This window comes from Dendrobium catenatum, unplaced genomic scaffold (assembly GCF_001605985.2).
Source record: "Dendrobium catenatum unplaced genomic scaffold, ASM160598v2 fragScaff_scaffold_716, whole genome shotgun sequence".
Lineage (NCBI taxonomy): Eukaryota > Viridiplantae > Streptophyta > Magnoliopsida > Asparagales > Orchidaceae > Dendrobium > Dendrobium catenatum.
This window is the reverse complement of record NW_021319178.1, coordinates 729,328-746,582: the sequence shown is the minus strand read 5'-3', so window position 1 is coordinate 746,582 and position 17,255 is coordinate 729,328. Positions and strand designations below refer to the sequence as shown.

Below are 17,255 nucleotides of genomic sequence, written 5' to 3'. Positions count from 1 at the left end.
ATTTTCCTTCTTCGAAAAAAAAAAAGAAGTTGTTCTTACCGTGTCTTTAAGAATTATTTTGTGTTTCCTATTTAATGAAGTATATTATTAGTTAGTTTGTTAGTACGTAGTGTTTTATTTGCTGATTAGCGGTAGAATGTCTGCTAAATTCTATTCCTATTTTCTAGCTTTTATTTGTTGCTTCAGGTATTCAGTGTAGTGGTATTAGTTGCTGCTATTTTTTTAGGAGATAGTCGTTGGTGTAGTTGCCAATATTTTGTACACTGACTGTGATGTGCTATCTTTTGTTAAAAGTTTTTTTTTTTGATATTGTAACTAATATATATGTATACATATACAATTCCTCAAAAAGCAATTTATAGATTTTATGTTTCAAATTAAGAGTTTTGTACGAGAAAAGCAGCATTTTTTAATGAATTAATATAACATTCAAATATTCAAATCTAGAGCAATTGTTATCATTTGCTGTGTTAATTTTCGACCAAATTAAACCATTTTAATATCTTTGTAACTAATCTCAATTTCTGTCTAACAAAATTCAGAACCTACATAAAAAAGAGCCAAAGGAGATCGAGCTCAACTGAAGAATTTTTAAGCAATAATAAAATCTCTTTTAAACACAATTTTTTACAAGAAACTGCTTTGCTATATTTCACCTCACATAAGCTGAACCACCAAAACTATATTCATGCTTGCGTTGCGTGTAATGTGAAAGTGCGCTAAAATAAATTTTGGATGTGAAATACAAAATTTTAAAATATTACAACATAATCATAAATAAATTAGAAAATAACAAAAACGAGTCTTCAAATGTGAATATGATCTATTTTTAATATTTAAATATCTATATAATATGTTTTTAAAATTTTGCCTTGAAAAAAATCACTGTCCATGTCGCATATTCGCCTATTCGGCTTGTCGATTCCTGGCCTGAGCTCGGCACTTGTTGTCACTATAAATAACGCATTCTCAGATTTCTTCCTCACTGCAATTGTAAAATAATTTCAGCTCCCAAGAAATCTCCTTGCCTCTCGGAACTGTCAAAGAAGGCCAAAGCAGGGCTGAAAAACATAAATTGAAGAAGAAACTGTTCAAATCATGGCGCTCCGCAAAATGCTTTCCGGGCGCTTCGTCCATTTCACCAAGTATTCCTCCACTCGCGCAGCCCACCCTCCTCCCTCGCCAGATCTCCGGAGGCTCCTCCCCGGCAGCACAACCGCCGGCACCTCGAATCGCCGGATCCTTCTCCAGCGGCGATCAATCTCCCAATCGGGGGCGGCCGTGCTGCCGACATCCATTCGGAATCCTCTCCCTGTTGGCGATAATCTGATCGAGCGCATCCGATCATCCATGATGCAGGATCGAATCCGGATTGACTCTTTCGTGCCGCCGTTGCATGTAAGGGAGGAGGGAGGGGAAATGTCCAAAATGGTGATTTCTGTGGCGGATTTGAGAAAAGTGCTCAAGGCGTCGCAGATCGAGGCTGCGAGGGCGAAGTTGAGAGGCATTCCGAGCAGCTATGTGGGATATTCGGAGTTTGCCGAGATTTGCCGCGAGGCAGCCGTCGGATCCGACGAATGTGCGCAGGAAATCGCGGCGGCGCTCGACCATTCCGGCGCTGTCATCGTCCTTGCAGATGTCGTCTTCCTTCGCCCTGAGCAGGTAATTCTTCCGTCAATACGGCCCTTCTCTTTCCTCTGCAAACTGGTGGAACGTAATTCCGCCTTTTAATATCTTGAATCCATCGAAGGCTTACATTTTTATATTTATTTATGTGGCAGTTTGGTATCTTAATTACATCAAGCAATTTCGAACTAAATTGAATTAATTTCAAACGAGTCCTCCCTCTACAATTTTAAATGTTTAAAACTAAAATGATGGCTGAAGATAATTTTGCAAAATATAATCGATTAATTAATTTGTTCTTCGCACGCACTCAGCTTGCTCGGGCAATTGAGAGCGTGATCACTCCGCAACCGCAGCCCATCCCGCGCGTGGCTGATGATGTACGATCAAACGAGCTGAAGGAGATGGAGGTTGAGAAGGCGGCAATAGATAAGAAGGCAGAGGCCCAGGTGAAGAAAGAACTATGGGCTGGGCTGGGCCTTTTGCTTATCCAAACTGCGGGCTTTATGCGACTGACATTCTGGGAGCTTTCATGGGACGTGATGGAACCCATCTGCTTCTTCACAACGTCCCTCTACTTCATGCTGGGCTACGCCTTTTTCCTGCGCACCGCCAAGGAGCCTTCCTTTGAAGGCTTCTTCTCAAGCCGCTTCGCAGCCAAGCAGAGGCGGCTCATGAAATCGCATGGCTTTAATTTGTCAAAATTCAACGAGCTCAAAAGCGTTAATTCCCAAATTTGCAACGCCTCTTCTTCTCACTTGTAAACGAACCAAGTTTGATCTAAAAGTCAACTGTTTGACATTACTTTTGCTTCTTCTTTTTTATTCTAAAATTTTGGATAAAGCATATTTGATAAATGTTTCTAATCTCTTAAATAAATTATGTTATTTTTAAAAATATTTAAAATTAGGTTTAAGTATTTTGAGTTCAATATATATTCGCTCTGCCACCCAATATAGTACATGGCTTGACTCACAACCTAATGAATTGGTGTCTAAGTCACTGTCAGCTCCATTTGGCCCTGCCTTCGCATTATTTATAGTTCTCAGCAAACATATCGTCTTTGTAATAACCTCTCCTACTTGGGACAAATTTTTAAAATAATATCATTTAAAATTTATTTTCATCAAAATGAACTAAAATATAATAAATTTAAAAGTAATATCAGTCGTTCGTTGGCTATTGAACTGACGGGTGAGCTAGCAAGCTGAGTTGGTGAACCACATCATATCATTAGTTGTGCTAATAACTAGATACTTTATTACTTTTATATAATCGGAATTAGAAAAAAAAAAACCTTAACAAGAGAAAAACAAATAGTAAAATTAAATTTATTTCAAAGTTTTTAAATTTTTAATAGTATCATTTATAAAAAAAAGAAAAAAATATCATTTATATAGAACACAAAAAACGAAAATAAAATTAAAAAAGGAACAAAAAAGAAAGCACCAAGGCATTAGCTCTCTTAACTGGTTATTTTTTCTCTCTGAACTTTTATTTTTTGGTTTTTTATGAATATATATAAATTTTAAACGATTATTTTAATAAAAGGAAAAAAAAACTAAAAAATGAATTAAAAAAAGAAAATTAAATTATAATGATTTATTTTTAAATGATATCAATTTAAAAGAGAAAAAACTAACCAGTCGTTGATTTTATTTTTCATTTTTTTATAAGTATATATAAATTTAAATTAAACTATATATTTATAAATCATACTTTTATTTTTTTGGAAATTTGGGGCCTAAGCCCATATATTACTAAGATATGAAAAGATTACAAGTAAAGATGAAAACAAGTAAATCTATCCTACATAAGCAAAGAACAAAAACTTATGTAAGGCCCATAAAAAAACCACAACTATACCACCAAATACATTGACAGATAACAAAGAAAATTAAACAAAAGTAGAGCTGCTATTATAAAAATGAGCTCCCAAATCCAATTAGTAGATTCCCACGAACAGAGAGGCAGATAGGGACCAAAACGTGCACAGCCAGCACTAGAAGAAACATCTACCAGACAGATAAATCCTGGAGAAAACCGTCACACCTGCGCCAGCCGAAGGAAGAAAAAAGGGGAACCAAAAGATCCAAAAACCTGCATCACCAAAAAACGTAACATGCTCCCAAGCCTGCATGCCTGGACTCAAAATAAATACCAAAACACCAACAAGAACACCTCCCTGGTTGCCCGAAGACCATCCAAGGGATCAGCATAGTGAGCTTCATCATTATACAGACAAGGCCAATAGCAGAAGATCAAATCCAGCAAAATGTGATAGAATTACAGCACCCCGAACAGCAACAGTCGTTATAAACGTTCAAGCAAATCCATGGAATTTCCCCAACTCATTGCTTTCTCAAAAATAACTCTTGTGATAGATAACAAAAGGGATGTATAACACAAAACTTTGTTCCCAAACCGCCTATTATTCCTTTCTTTCCAGATGAAGTAAATCACATAGCAACATACCAAATAGTAGAATTTTAGCACCACAGGTTTACCTTTAAATGCACCCTTCATCCAATCAAAAACCTACAAAATATTGGGCCGGAGGAGAAAACTTTGCATACCCGGTATTAGAGCATAGATGATATTGAAAGAATAGCTACATTCAAAAAAAAATGTGAAACAGATTCATCATGTTCGTTGCATAAGCTGCATGCCTTTGAAACCTGAATGTTCCTAAGAAGAAGAGCAACTACCGTCTTAAGACCCCCACATAGAGCAAGCCAAACAAAAACCGAGTGTTTGAGAGAGTGCCTTTTGTGCCACACCATGTTATACCAATTGCAACCAGAAATCCCCTCATAATACTCATCTAAAAAGTGTTTAAATTTGAAAATATTTCTGTTTTTTCATAGCAAACAAATTCCAGCACAGCCAATTTCAGTAATATTCACAAAAACATCCAGCAGCCTTTGGGGAAAAGTCTCAGGCAACATCCAGCAATTACCAGACATAATATCTTCCAGCATAATATCGGGAAAAGGAGCAAAAACATCCCCTCCAAGATGTTCTTGAATAGTGCCATTATTATACCAGTGGTCCCAAAATATAGAAATAGGAGCATTTTGCGTAATTTTGAAGTTAAAGCAAGCTTTAGCCCTCTGAGCAGTGATATAGATTTCTTTCCAAAACTTATGTCGCCCACCTATTATAATCGTTCTGACCTCCGTCGCCTGCCGACTATGTTTCTTTCGACTTACATCGTCCACCGACTATGGTCCTTCCGAGCTCTGTTGCCCGCCGACTATGATCCTTTCGACTTATGTCGCCCACCTACTACAGTCCTTCAGACCAAACAAACAAATCAATAATGATTCTTTGTATTTCCACAATGTAATGTACTCTATAAGATGTACATCAAGCTAAGGTCTTCCCCCTATGAAGGGCATCATTTGTAATCAACTGCAAATACTAATGAATTCATTCAAATTGGGCTAGGCCCCGTGGTTTTTCCACCTTTTCAGGGGTTTTCCACGTAAAAATCTTGATGTCCCTATAAATGACGTCTTACATGTGTTCATGCTGGATGTTCGTACAAAGTTAAGAAGTTAAACTTTGTATGTTTCTAACGCTGCGAATACCCAGGACGCAACAGGCTTACTGGGTTTTTTTTAGAGAGATTTTGGGAAGTAGAAAGTATTTCATTTTCAACGACCCGGTGAATGCTAGAAAATATGATATTATCATTACTGAGAAATGGAGTCTTTCATGTCAGTTTTCCTTGATTGAAGCTTGTTGTTTCAATCTTATTATGGTTGTCTTCCTAATGATGGGGATATACCACTTCGGAATGGAAAACATAATTTCTCCTTGATTAGTAACATGAATGTGAAAGCACTAAAAAAGTCATCCCAAATGAAATTTTAATCTCACATACAAGATCTTCATTTATCTAAATTTGTGCGATATGGATAATTTTCCCTAAGATGTTATATTAATTTATACTTAACCGTTGTTTATGAATGATCTTAAATTATAAATACATGAAGGGGATTCATATCAGTGCCACCTATGATCTCTGCTCTACGATACCTATTCTTTGGTTTTCTATTATTAGTATTTGACAGAGTTGAACCCCTTCTTATTTAGACGATATTCCCCAGAAAAATCGCGAATCCTCCGCATTTCACCTTCTTCTACTGATGAATCAGGGAGCTTCCTGCACCTACTCTCAGCAGTTCTTGCTCTAACCCGTTGCCTCATCACTGTAAAACAATCTTCCGGTTCCTGGTCAGGGTCACTCAAGTTATCGATTTCTAAATATTCGAACGGACTGAAATCGAGAGTTGAAAAGGTAAATTTCTGAAGAATCTTTTGCTAGCTGCACCGTCTTTCGTATTAGCTTAATTCAAAACAATGGGACGAAATATATTCTTGTGCGATTCCTCTCGAAGCTGAAGTAGTTCTTGTGGGAGAAGAATTAACAGCAGCTCATACTCACGTAGTTCTTCATCGGCGGCCGCCACATCCGCAAGCTGAAGAAGCAAGTAGCGGGCTTCTTGATCTGTCATGCCTCCAACGATAAACCGCCACGGCTGCTACCCTGGCTTCTCGCTCGATTTGACACTGCGTGAAATCTAATTAACTTCATCCGATACTCTTCACTAACCTTTCATTTTATACTAAATCTGCATTTGAATTACAATTTTCAAGCAAGTCATGTAAGATATATATATATATATGTATTTAATTTTTAAAATATATTATAAATAAATATTATAAGAATTCAACAAATGTGAATCCACTTGTGCAATATGAGAGATTTTAATTTTTTCCACATTATTTTAAAATATAATACATTGTATGAAAAAATTATTAAACTATCATTTAAAGCTTATAAAATATTTGTAAAAAATTAGATACGATTTTAAATTAAAATTAATAATTTGTTTTCATATTCAGTTTAATAGAAAATTGACATCTAAATATTTTTTTTCTACTAAATATATATACAATAGTATCAAAATAATAAGATATTTATACAACTGCAACACAACAGCTCGATAATTTACTTTTCAAAAAAAAATAAACTAATTTTATACGGCAACCTCATAAAACAATTTTCTATACAATAATTTCACAACTTATTTTATCAAACGCCAAACTAACTCTTATTCTAAGGGAGGGAGCCTACATATACACTTTTAAGTTATATATATATATATATATATATATATGTACAACTGCCATGCGGCGCGTAGTATCCACAACGGTGACATCAGCTTAGGCGCATAAAAACGGCTTTACATTTATTTGTTATGGATCCGACAGATCGTCTTAAATTCAAAATTACCTAACAGATATAACCCAAATGAATTACGCAAAACTCAAAAATACCACATCAATCAAAGCTTCAATTAATTGCCAATATGCGTTTATTTTGCATACTTATTAGTAGTTACAAGCTACAAAAATGTCATCAACAAAAACTAAAGCAGAACATAAATTTCAACAACTGCTGAAAGAAAATAAAAAAGGAAAAAAAAAAAACTAAATAAAATGATATAACTTCACAATTCTTTCTTACTACAGATCAAGGCCTGTAGAGAGCCTAAAATTGGAGTTGGTTGAATATCAAAGTGGGTGATATATGTAAGGTAAACAGCACTAATAAGAACATATATCTTAAACCAGAAGGCCGAGAAAAACGTAAGGTATATAAATACGCATGTAAGGAATAACATGGCAGCAACTTTTACCAGGCATGAAAACGTTGAGAGATCTCCTTCAGTCCCTTCATCTGGAAAACAACCAAGATTGGTAAAGTCGGTGAGAAGTTGGTCTTTGATCCTAAACCTCTCAGTCAACCATACAGCAACATCATTCTCAGATGCTGGAATCTCATGTGGTGAGAACCGTCGAATATGAATATGGACCTCAAGCGGATCAACGCCAAAGGCATTATCCAAAAAGGTTGGGCAGCGATGCTTGTATGCGATACTTATATCATAGACTGCATAAGATAAACAAAATTGGGGACATCAGATACAAATATAAAGAGATGTCATTTTCAAGAATTGTTTAGGCTGTTTGGAATAATAAATGTTGTTTGATCAGAGAGAGTCATTCAGTACAACAAATTGCATAATAGAACTATTTGATGGGATGAAAGTAAACCACCGTAATGAAATAAACAAGAAAATAGAAACAATGGAAAGTAAAAGACACCATGATTAAACGTGGAAAACTCCGAAATCGAGAAAAAAACCACGGAGCCACATCAAACAAAAAAATCTACTATAAAAATGGGGAGAAATAAGTACAGATATCTCTTCTGGCTCGCCCTCTCCTTGCTTCTCAACTCTCTTACATTGTTCTCCCCACAAAACACAAGAGAAAGTCAAGAAAATAACACCAAGAGATGCCACCATTCGAAAAAAATGAGAAAGAAAACTATTCAGTCCGCCTTGAAGCGCTGTGTCACTCAAGTTTCTATCATCATGACGCTGTGGCGCACAAACACGCAACGCTGTGGCACTACACAACGCTACGACACTCTTCTCTCTGTTGTTTCTCCCAACAAATTTTGCAGCACCAGGTCGCTTGGGAACACGGTGCCGGGGCGCTTTGCTACATATAGCGTCAGGGCACTTGGTTAAACAGCGTTGGAGCATTGTACAAATTTTTTTTTCTCAAGTGCTAAAAAATCCGTCCCAAACACAACTTAAATTTTTTTCTAGTAGGAGCAAGTAAAAAGCACTACAACAATCAAGGAAAAACCAAAATAAATATCCATTTGCCTTATTCTTTGAAGAAGAAATATCACAACAGCAGAGAGTTTTAATTCCTCTCCAAACTAAAACAAAGTGGCATTTGATAGATCGGTCACTGAACCGGTCCAACCGATCCAGCAGCTTTAGTCTACCAGAGACCGAAAAGATGTTGCACCCATTGATGCCACCCTCTTCAGGGTGGGGTCCAATAGAGAGAATTAAGGGGTTTAGGAGAAGGGAGGGACTATTTTGGAAATTTCCTTCATGATTGTATGCTTTAAGTAGAACTTTTTTCCTAGGGTTAGGGATCTTTTGTTTGGCTGAATTTAATTTTCTCTTTTGTTATTTGGGCTCTAGCAGGCAGCTAGAGATTGTGAGAGTCGGATCTTCCTCTTCAAATTAAAGATACATTGTATCTTGTTTGTTTTCTTCCCTAGTTCATCTATTATAAAGGTTTTCTTCCATGTTTGGCACGTTGTTCTTCTTAACCGTTGTTTTTCTCTTTACTGAAATTCAATTTCAGACAACCCTTTTCTTGAATTTATATAAGTATTTCCTAACAAATTAATATCAGAGCATCGATTTGGGGTACGTATGGCTGAAAGAAAAGTAGAAGTATTGGAATAAGAGATTGGCCAATTAAGATTAGATTTTGTGAAAAAAATTTCAAAATTTGAAAATCAATTAACATTCGTCCATAAAAAGATGGATGGAAAGTTTACTGTCGTTGAAGAAATGCTGAGGAAGTTGCTTGAGGCCCAACCCAAAACGATGTCATCGGAGGCGAGGGGAGACACCAACGGCCAAGGGAGTCGTGGAAACCCAAACCTGATGAGGAGAGAAGAAAATCAAGAGGTGGAAATTTTAGATGGAGAAGATGGGATGCCTCCCCTAGAACCTATTAGGGTTTAGGAGATAAGTAGTGGGTATAAGCGAATGGGTTTGATTTTGCAAGAAGATGGGCTGAATATGAGAGTAGGGGTACTTATTTTGAAAGAAGGGGGGATTTTGAAGGAGGGTACGAGTACGAGCATAGAAGAGAGAATCCATAACCCCACGGGAAATGAAAGTTATGGAGGAATCGGGAGGGACGGAGGCAATCTGCTGGTAGGGAGAGGATGCACATGATTGGATCTACAAGGAAGAGAGATGTTTCACCGTCAATGGGTTGACAGAGGAGTGACTAACAACAGCTGGCCTGTGTTTGGAGGGAAAGGCATTAGCATGGTACAAGTGGAGTGACATGAGACGACCAATAGGGAGCTGGAGGGAGTTCAAAGACTGCTTATTCGAATGATTTAGAACCAGCCGGGGAGGAGATTTTTATGAGTAGTTCTTCGCATTGATGCGGGAAGGATCACTGGAGTATCGTGAGAGATTTGAGTACCTGTCTAGTCGATTGGACTGGCTCTTTGCGATTGTACTAGAGGAGAATTTCATGAAAGGACTCAAACCAGATATCCGGACGGCAGTTAGAGTGATGAGACCTCATGATTTGGGAGAGGATATGAAGCTATCCTAGGTAGTGGAAGATTAGAAGCACTTAGAGAAGAGAGCCAAAGAAAGCAGTTCAAGAGGCTCGTACCGGATGACTATCACATTTTTAGCACCCAAGCAGCAAACACTAGGTAGCCTTCAAGAGATCTCAAAGGAGAAGCCAATGGAAGGGGGGATTAAAGGAAACTTCAAGAAGCTCACAAGAAGGAGCTAAAAGAGAAGAGGACAAAGAGATTGTGCTTCAAATGTGATGAGAGGTACACACCAGGACATAGGTGTAAGGACCGAACTCTTTAGGTTCTCACCGACTATAATGATAAAAAAGCTGCGGGAGGTGATAGTTAGGCACTGGGAGAGAAGGAAAAGCTACATCTAGATATAGCATATGTCTCCTTGAACTCCGTGGTGGGGTTCACTCCAAACCTCACTATGAAAGTGAAGGGAGAAATAGCAGACATGGAGGTGATGGTGTTGATAGACAATGGGGTTACCCACAATTTCATCTCCAACCAGGTCGTACACCAATTGGGTGTGAGACTGGTGGATACAGGTTTCTATGGAGTGATGATGGGCATTGGGAAGGTGGAGATCGGTAGAGGAGTGTGTAAGGAAGTTGTTCTAACCATATGGGGGGTCTAGGTGAGAAAGAAATTCCTTCCATTGGAGTTGGATGGCACTAATGTCATTTGGGGTTAAGTGATTACAAACATTGGGGGATACCAAGGTTAATTGGGAACACTGACAAAGGAGCTGCTGGGAAGGGAAGAAGGGTGATGATTTGCGGTGATGCGAGCTATCCAAAGTCATGGTGTCACCAATGTTTAAAATTACGTATTCGGGTATTGAGGCATTTTTCATTCGTGAGGCGAGGCGTAAGCCTCAAAATCAAAAAATTGCATAAACATAAAATTATAAATTTGTTATATACTAATAAGTGAATAATATAAAACATAAAAAGCATAAGATATGAAGTGAAATCAAAATATCTCAATAATATTTTGTAGCAAAGACAACATGAAATATAGTTCAACTCAAAATTCTATCTTTCCGAAATCCCAATATTCTTTTCATTAGCATATAATTCTAATTTCCAAAAATAAATAGCAATGACATATCACATAAGAGCTCATATGTCATCAACACTGTCATCACTAAGGGGTTCTTCATTTGAATCATCGTTATGGTGAACTACTCTCTCCCATTCCTTCTCTCCTATAGAGTCCAATGTCAGGCATTTACTTCAAGATTTATGTAAGTTTTAATATATATAGCATGAGGCGTAAGCTTCATGCCAGTAAGGCGAGACGGGCCTCAACCAAGTTGAGGCACAAGCCTCATAAAAAAAACTCGAGGCGTAAGCATCGAGGCGTTTTTTATTAGAATTGCGCAAAGGCGGGCCTCAAGGAGAGCCTCATATTGCACAATTTTAAGCCATGGGTGTCACTCAAAGCCATGGTGAGGACCATACAGGAGATGAGGGGAGGATTTCTTGTGGAACTACAAAGCTTAGAGGGGATCAAATTGGTGGAAGAGGGGGGATACATTCCTACTTTAGTACAGCCACTTATATAGCAGTTCAGTGAAGTCTTTCAACCACCTCAGGGATTGCCACCACCGAGGGAGCATGAGCACGTCATCATCTTGAGGGAGGGTGTGTCGCTGATTAGTATTAGGCCTTACCGCTACCCTTAGATACAAAAAAAAAATGAGATTGAGAAGCTGATCCGAGAGATGTTAAAGGCAGGGATCATCAGACCGAGTGTGAGTCATTTTTCTAACTCAATCTTACTGGTCAAGAAAAATAATGGGAGCAGGAGATTTTGTGTGGACTACCAGCATCACCAAGAGCTTAGAAGTGTTGCAGAAGAACTAGCTGAGGGCCAACCAAAAGAAGTGTTGTTTTATGTAGTTTAGAGTGGAATACTTGGGGCACGTATCCAAAAGGGGGTGTCTACTGATTAGGCCAAGATTTATGCAATGTTGAAATGACTTCGACCTAGGAATCTGAAGAAGCTGAGGAGTTTCCTAGGGTCGGCTGGGTACTACAGGAGATTAGTGAGGGGATACACCAACATATCCTGGCCCTTGACAGAACAACTGAAGAAGGATAGCTTCCTGTGGGGAGAGGCGACTACCCAAGTCTTTGAGAGATTAAAGAAGGTCATGACCACAAGACCTTTATTGGCCCTACTAGATTTCAGCTAGATTTTGTAGCAAAGACTGATGCATCATGATATGATTTGGGGATAGTGCTCATGCAAAATAACAGGCTTATAGCTTACTTCAACCAAGTGTTATCAGCCAGAGCTAGACTGAAGTCAGTCTAAGAGAGGGAGTTAATGGCTATCGTGTTGGCCGTTCAGAAATGGCGTCCTTACTTATTGAGTCGACATTTCATTGTCTGGACATACCAGAGGTTCCTGAAGTATCTGCTTGCGCAGAGGATGATGACCGAGGAGCATCAAAGGTGGCTGTCAAAGCTGTTGGGCTATGACCTTGAGATATAGTATAGGCCAGAATTAGAGAACAAGGCGGTTGATGCCTTGTATAGAAGCATGGGAGAGCTCCAGAAGTTAGCCATGTTGAAACCACTAATGTTGGATTGGGAGATATTAAAGAGGAGAGTGTGCATGATAAGTAGTTGGGAAAGATTAGGGCAGATCTACTGAGGGATAAGAATAGCCACCCTAACTATTACCTAGAGAGGGAGAGACTGCTGTACCATGGGAGGTTTGTGTTGCCCTTCGGTCCATATTCCACACTTGTTATAGGAGTTCCATGAAAGCGTTGGGGATCATCCTAGTGTGCAGAAGACCTACAGGAGATTGACAGTAAAGTTGTATTGGAAGGAAATGCATAAGGATGTGGAAGAGATAGTGAAGAAATGTGATGTATGCTACTGGAACAGTACATGGCCATGGCACCAGGGGGTTTACTTCTACCACTAGCTCAACCAGACCAGGTGTGGGAGGACGTCACTATGGACTTCATGGATGATTTACCTCGATCTATGAGGTTTACAGTGATTCTGGTGGTAGTTAACAGATTGAGCAAGTCTACGCACTTTATTCCCCTATGACATCCCTACATGGCGGTGATAGTGGCAATGGCGTTCATCGGAGAGGTGGTTAGACGGCATTGGATACTAGAGTCTATAATGTCCGATTGAGATAAAGTGTTTTTCAGTCACTTTTGAAGGGCATTATTCAGGATGCAAGGGATAATACTGAAGATGAGCACCGCTTACCACCCTCAGACAGATGGGTAGAGATTAGTGGCTAACATGAGCTTAGAGACTTACCTACAATGTTTCTCTTCAGAGATACCTCGGTTGTAGGCCAAGTGGCTATTATAGGCAGAGTACTGTTACAATACTTTGTATCATTTAGCTTCCATATGACTTCTTTTAAAATGTTGTACAGAAGGGATCCACCCCATTTGATGTATTTTGGGCAGAGTAGCACACCCGTTTTTTCAGTGGAATAATACTTAGAGGAGAGCAATAGCGTGCTGGAGAAATTAAAAAGGCACTTATTGAGGGCTCAGCAGATCATGAATAAGCAAGCGGATGGGCATAAGAAGGACATATAATTTGAGATGGGAGATAGGGTATATTTGAAGTTTCATCCTTATAGATAAAGGACGGTAGCTAATAGGAGAAATGTGAAGCTAGCACCAAGGTACTTTAGCCCTTACGAGATAATGGAGAGGATTAGAGCTATGGCTTATCGATTGAGGTTATCCCCGACCGCCACCATACACACAGAGTTCCACATTTCATAATTGAGAAGAGTTATTGGGGATCATACAGCTAGTTCAGAACTACCCATGACACTAAGGACTTGGAGGTTTGGTGTTGGAACCCCTGGAGCTGAAAGGGGTATGGAAAGGAGAAAGTGGGTTCAAGAAAGTGCTAAGAAAGTGGAAAACCCTACCCGAATATGACTCCGCATGGGAACCATTCAAGAGAGTTAAGCATCAGTTTTGTAACAACCCAAGATCTCTAATGAAAGAATTTCTTCTTCTTTTTTCTTTTTTTCTTTCTCTTTATCTTTTTATTATACAACCAATATTTATTCATTTATAACCAGATTAACACAAGTATTGAGAGCTGATTAATTGCATTAAAGAAAATTAATAAAATGCGAAAAATCACATTACTACTGTTAATAATTATAATTTATAATCATAGTAAAAAATAATATATACAATAATCATACTTGCTACAAAAAAAAATACATAAATCAAAAGTTGAAATAAAAATTATACTAGCATCAGTGCACAGCCTCAAGCTGTAGGCTCTTTATATGAAATCATTTAAAATCAGATAATGAGTATAAAAGTCCAGCAAGTAACCAAACTCTATCAATGTATTCAATGCAAGGCAAAAGACTCAATATGCGTGTTCTAATTCCAATCAATATCAATCATCAGTTAATACAAGTAATAGAAAATTTCAAAATCGAATAATAAAATCATTATGATTAGTTAAGTAAAAAAAAAATCTATCAAACTATTAGTAAAAAAAAAATCTATCAAATAGACATGTAATAAAGAGTACTATATCAAACTATAAGAAAAATCGGTAAAGAAGACTATCACCAAATGAGTAATATTAATATGTCATGTTATGTTGTATCAATATTTATGTCAGTATGATTTTCAATGCACTATTATATAAATGCAATTATAAATGCAAAAGTTTTAATGTGGTATTTTCGTCATTCCAACCCAATTATCGTTCAGTTGAGTATCAATCTTAACCAAAACCCAACTGTCAATTAATTGGTATCAGTCAACCCCAATTTTCACCCAATTAGGTATCAATCTTAATTAAGCTCAACTATCAACCAATTGATATCGGTCTTTATCTTTCATATTAACAACCAACCTTCCATCCAAACTCTTACATGCAAATACTATATTTTTGTTAATATCATGTATGAAATCTATCCTAAAAAATACGGGGTTCATTATCACTAATTCCATGTGTAAGAAAATAAACAACTTGTGAGGAGATTTTTAAAGTTTAAAATTAATCTACATCTGATCAAATAATTATGGGCTCCAAAAATTCGCACCCCAGCCTCCATTCTTTTGGGTGATTTTTAACTGATTAAGTTTTGGGGTAAGTTTTCAGAAGGCAAATTAGGTTTGAAATAATACACTATCCAGATATTTCGCCCTCATTTGGCGATTACATATGATACGAGTTCTGGTTTCCTATAGACGCAAGCCCCTATAGTTAATTACCCCTCCCAATAATAAGAGAGAACTTTCGATTAAGGATAGTCGTCAAATAGATATGTAGTGTGTATCTAGCATTTAGTAGCATCATGATTTAGGTATTTGAAATTTTAATATTTAAAATTTGCAATTTTTTTAAAATCTTACAGTTAAAGCGGATGGTGGGGGTGATGATGAGCTCGATCAAGATCCCATGATTCTGTCATCCCGAGTCATCATGATCCCTGGTCTACTTAGTCAGAGGATGTAGTCGACCCAACCTAACAGAAGGATTCTTAGCGGCAGTCATGGGTTGCTACGCCCAAGGATACCTTATAGACCTAGGGTGAATATTTATCAAAAGAGACAAATTTGAATCCACTTTAGCTCACAAAAGGCTTTGTCCTATTGATTCATATCTCAAGGATTTAGTGTCATTGGGGAGCATACAGGCTTTGATCATGACTATAATTAGTGGTACCATTTGGCAGCAGACCACTCGATTCAAAGGGCCCCAGTCATTATCATTTACCTGGGGTGTCATTTGGTGGCAAAACTGTCAGTTAGAGGACATATGTCTTATCCTTGCTAGCAAGAGGCTATTTGAGAATGAATCCTAGTGATATTCTCAATCATGCATTGGCACTTTGTGAGCCGAAGTGATATTTAAATTTGTTCACCTCGGCAAATTATATCGGAGGATGGATGAGTTATGCTTTAAGTGTTTTGACGGTTGATTTCGATTTAAGTATTTTAAATTTTAGTTTTTCATGGAGTTTTGAATTTTATGGGTATTTGCTTATTTGGAAAGTCTTTGCTTGCATATTTGGAATAAAACTCTTCGATTGAGGTATACGTTCAACACGGACATCATCGAGAAATTTATGGGCACTTTCACTTCATTGATTGAACCGTATCGACTATGTCTACTTGCCGACATAGGATCGGGTCCATTATCGGTTGTATACTTTTATTAGTGAATTTACTTAGTTGTATACCTTGAAGGCATAATATGAACTATAAAACAAAATATCCCGATCAATGCTGTGACAGTATATTTTTTTAACGCTTCGAGCCGTGTCGACTCTTATCCATACACATAAAAAATCGAGCTCAGATTTAATTTCATTTCTAGACCCACACAGCATTCTCAGACGTCACGTGTGTACCCATAACACGCTCGTCAGGGCTCATGCGGACATTTAGGGGGCATTTTTGAAATTATCTATTGAACATTATTGACTCTATTTAAATGCTGACATACGATCGAGTTTGTTTTTGGCTTCATGTTTCTATTGGTTAATTTTTCTTTGTAATAGGCCTTGAAGGTCTAATATGAACGTATTAAAATAAATATCTCAGTCGACCGTATACTTGTTCGAGCTTTGTCGACTCCTATCTACTCATATAAAAGGATCAGGCTCGAACTTGGGTTTATGATTTGACCCGTGCAGCATCTTCAAATGTCACGTGTGCACCCATAACATGCTCGTCTAACCCATGTGAGTATATATTCTTACATATATACGGGTTTATGTGTTTGCATGTGCACTTTCATATTTGAGTGTATACATGTTGCATTGTATGTGTAGGGATGTTTATCACTTCTTGCAAACGAGTTATTGTGTACTGGAGGATCTTCAGCATCCGTCCGTACACGGTTGCATTCATCACAGGTTTGTTGCTTATGTATGTAGACAGCGTATTGGGTATTTACTGGATCTTCTACGACAACCCGCAGATGTTTGTATTTGTTGCATGTCATTTGTTCCTATCAGTAGAGGACCGGTGTATTTATCTGATATTGTGTGGTTATAAATTGTAAGGGTGTTGCATTATTAATCGCCTCTAGTTACGCAACTTGTAGATGCTTGTATTTATCATATGCTTGTTGTCCATGCTTGTAGATAGCTTGTTGTATAAATAACAAGTCTCCTACAATGCTTCATGGGAGCTTACGTTCGTTGTAGTCCTATAGCATATCTATTATCACCGATTGCAGGCAGATTGACATGTTCATTTTTGTGACGTTGTCAGGTGCAAATCAAGTTATATTTGCCCCCACTCTCTTCATATATGTTGGCTAGCGAGTTGTTATGTCTACTGCAGGTCGATTCTCCAATTTCAATAAGAGGCTGATACATTTGCCTGCAATAAACTATTGGTTGTTGGCTGAGCTAC

The 17,255-nt window shown here is 37.7% G+C and overlaps 2 protein-coding genes across 2 annotated transcripts in view; one reads left to right on the top strand and one right to left on the bottom strand.

Moving 5' to 3' along the window:
- Positions 1-999: 999 nt before the first annotated feature.
- LOC110108367 (calcium uniporter protein 2, mitochondrial) lies at positions 1,000-2,505 on the top strand. Its single transcript, XM_020838987.2, has 2 exons — positions 1,000-1,662; positions 1,941-2,505. The coding sequence occupies exons 1-2, from the start codon at positions 1,099-1,101 to the stop codon at positions 2,388-2,390; spliced, it is 1,014 nt and encodes a 337-aa protein (XP_020694646.1). The 5' UTR covers positions 1,000-1,098; the 3' UTR covers positions 2,391-2,505.
- Positions 2,506-6,972: 4,467 nt separating this feature from the next.
- The window catches only part of LOC110108363 (probable 1-acyl-sn-glycerol-3-phosphate acyltransferase 5), a 30,942-nt gene continuing 20,659 nt past the window's right edge, over positions 6,973-17,255 (bottom strand). Inside the window, exon 4 of the mRNA XM_020838982.2 lies at positions 6,973-7,591. Within this exon, the coding sequence (XP_020694641.1) occupies positions 7,149-7,591 (443 nt within the window). The 3' untranslated portion in view covers positions 6,973-7,148. The remainder of the gene's footprint in view (positions 7,592-17,255) is intronic.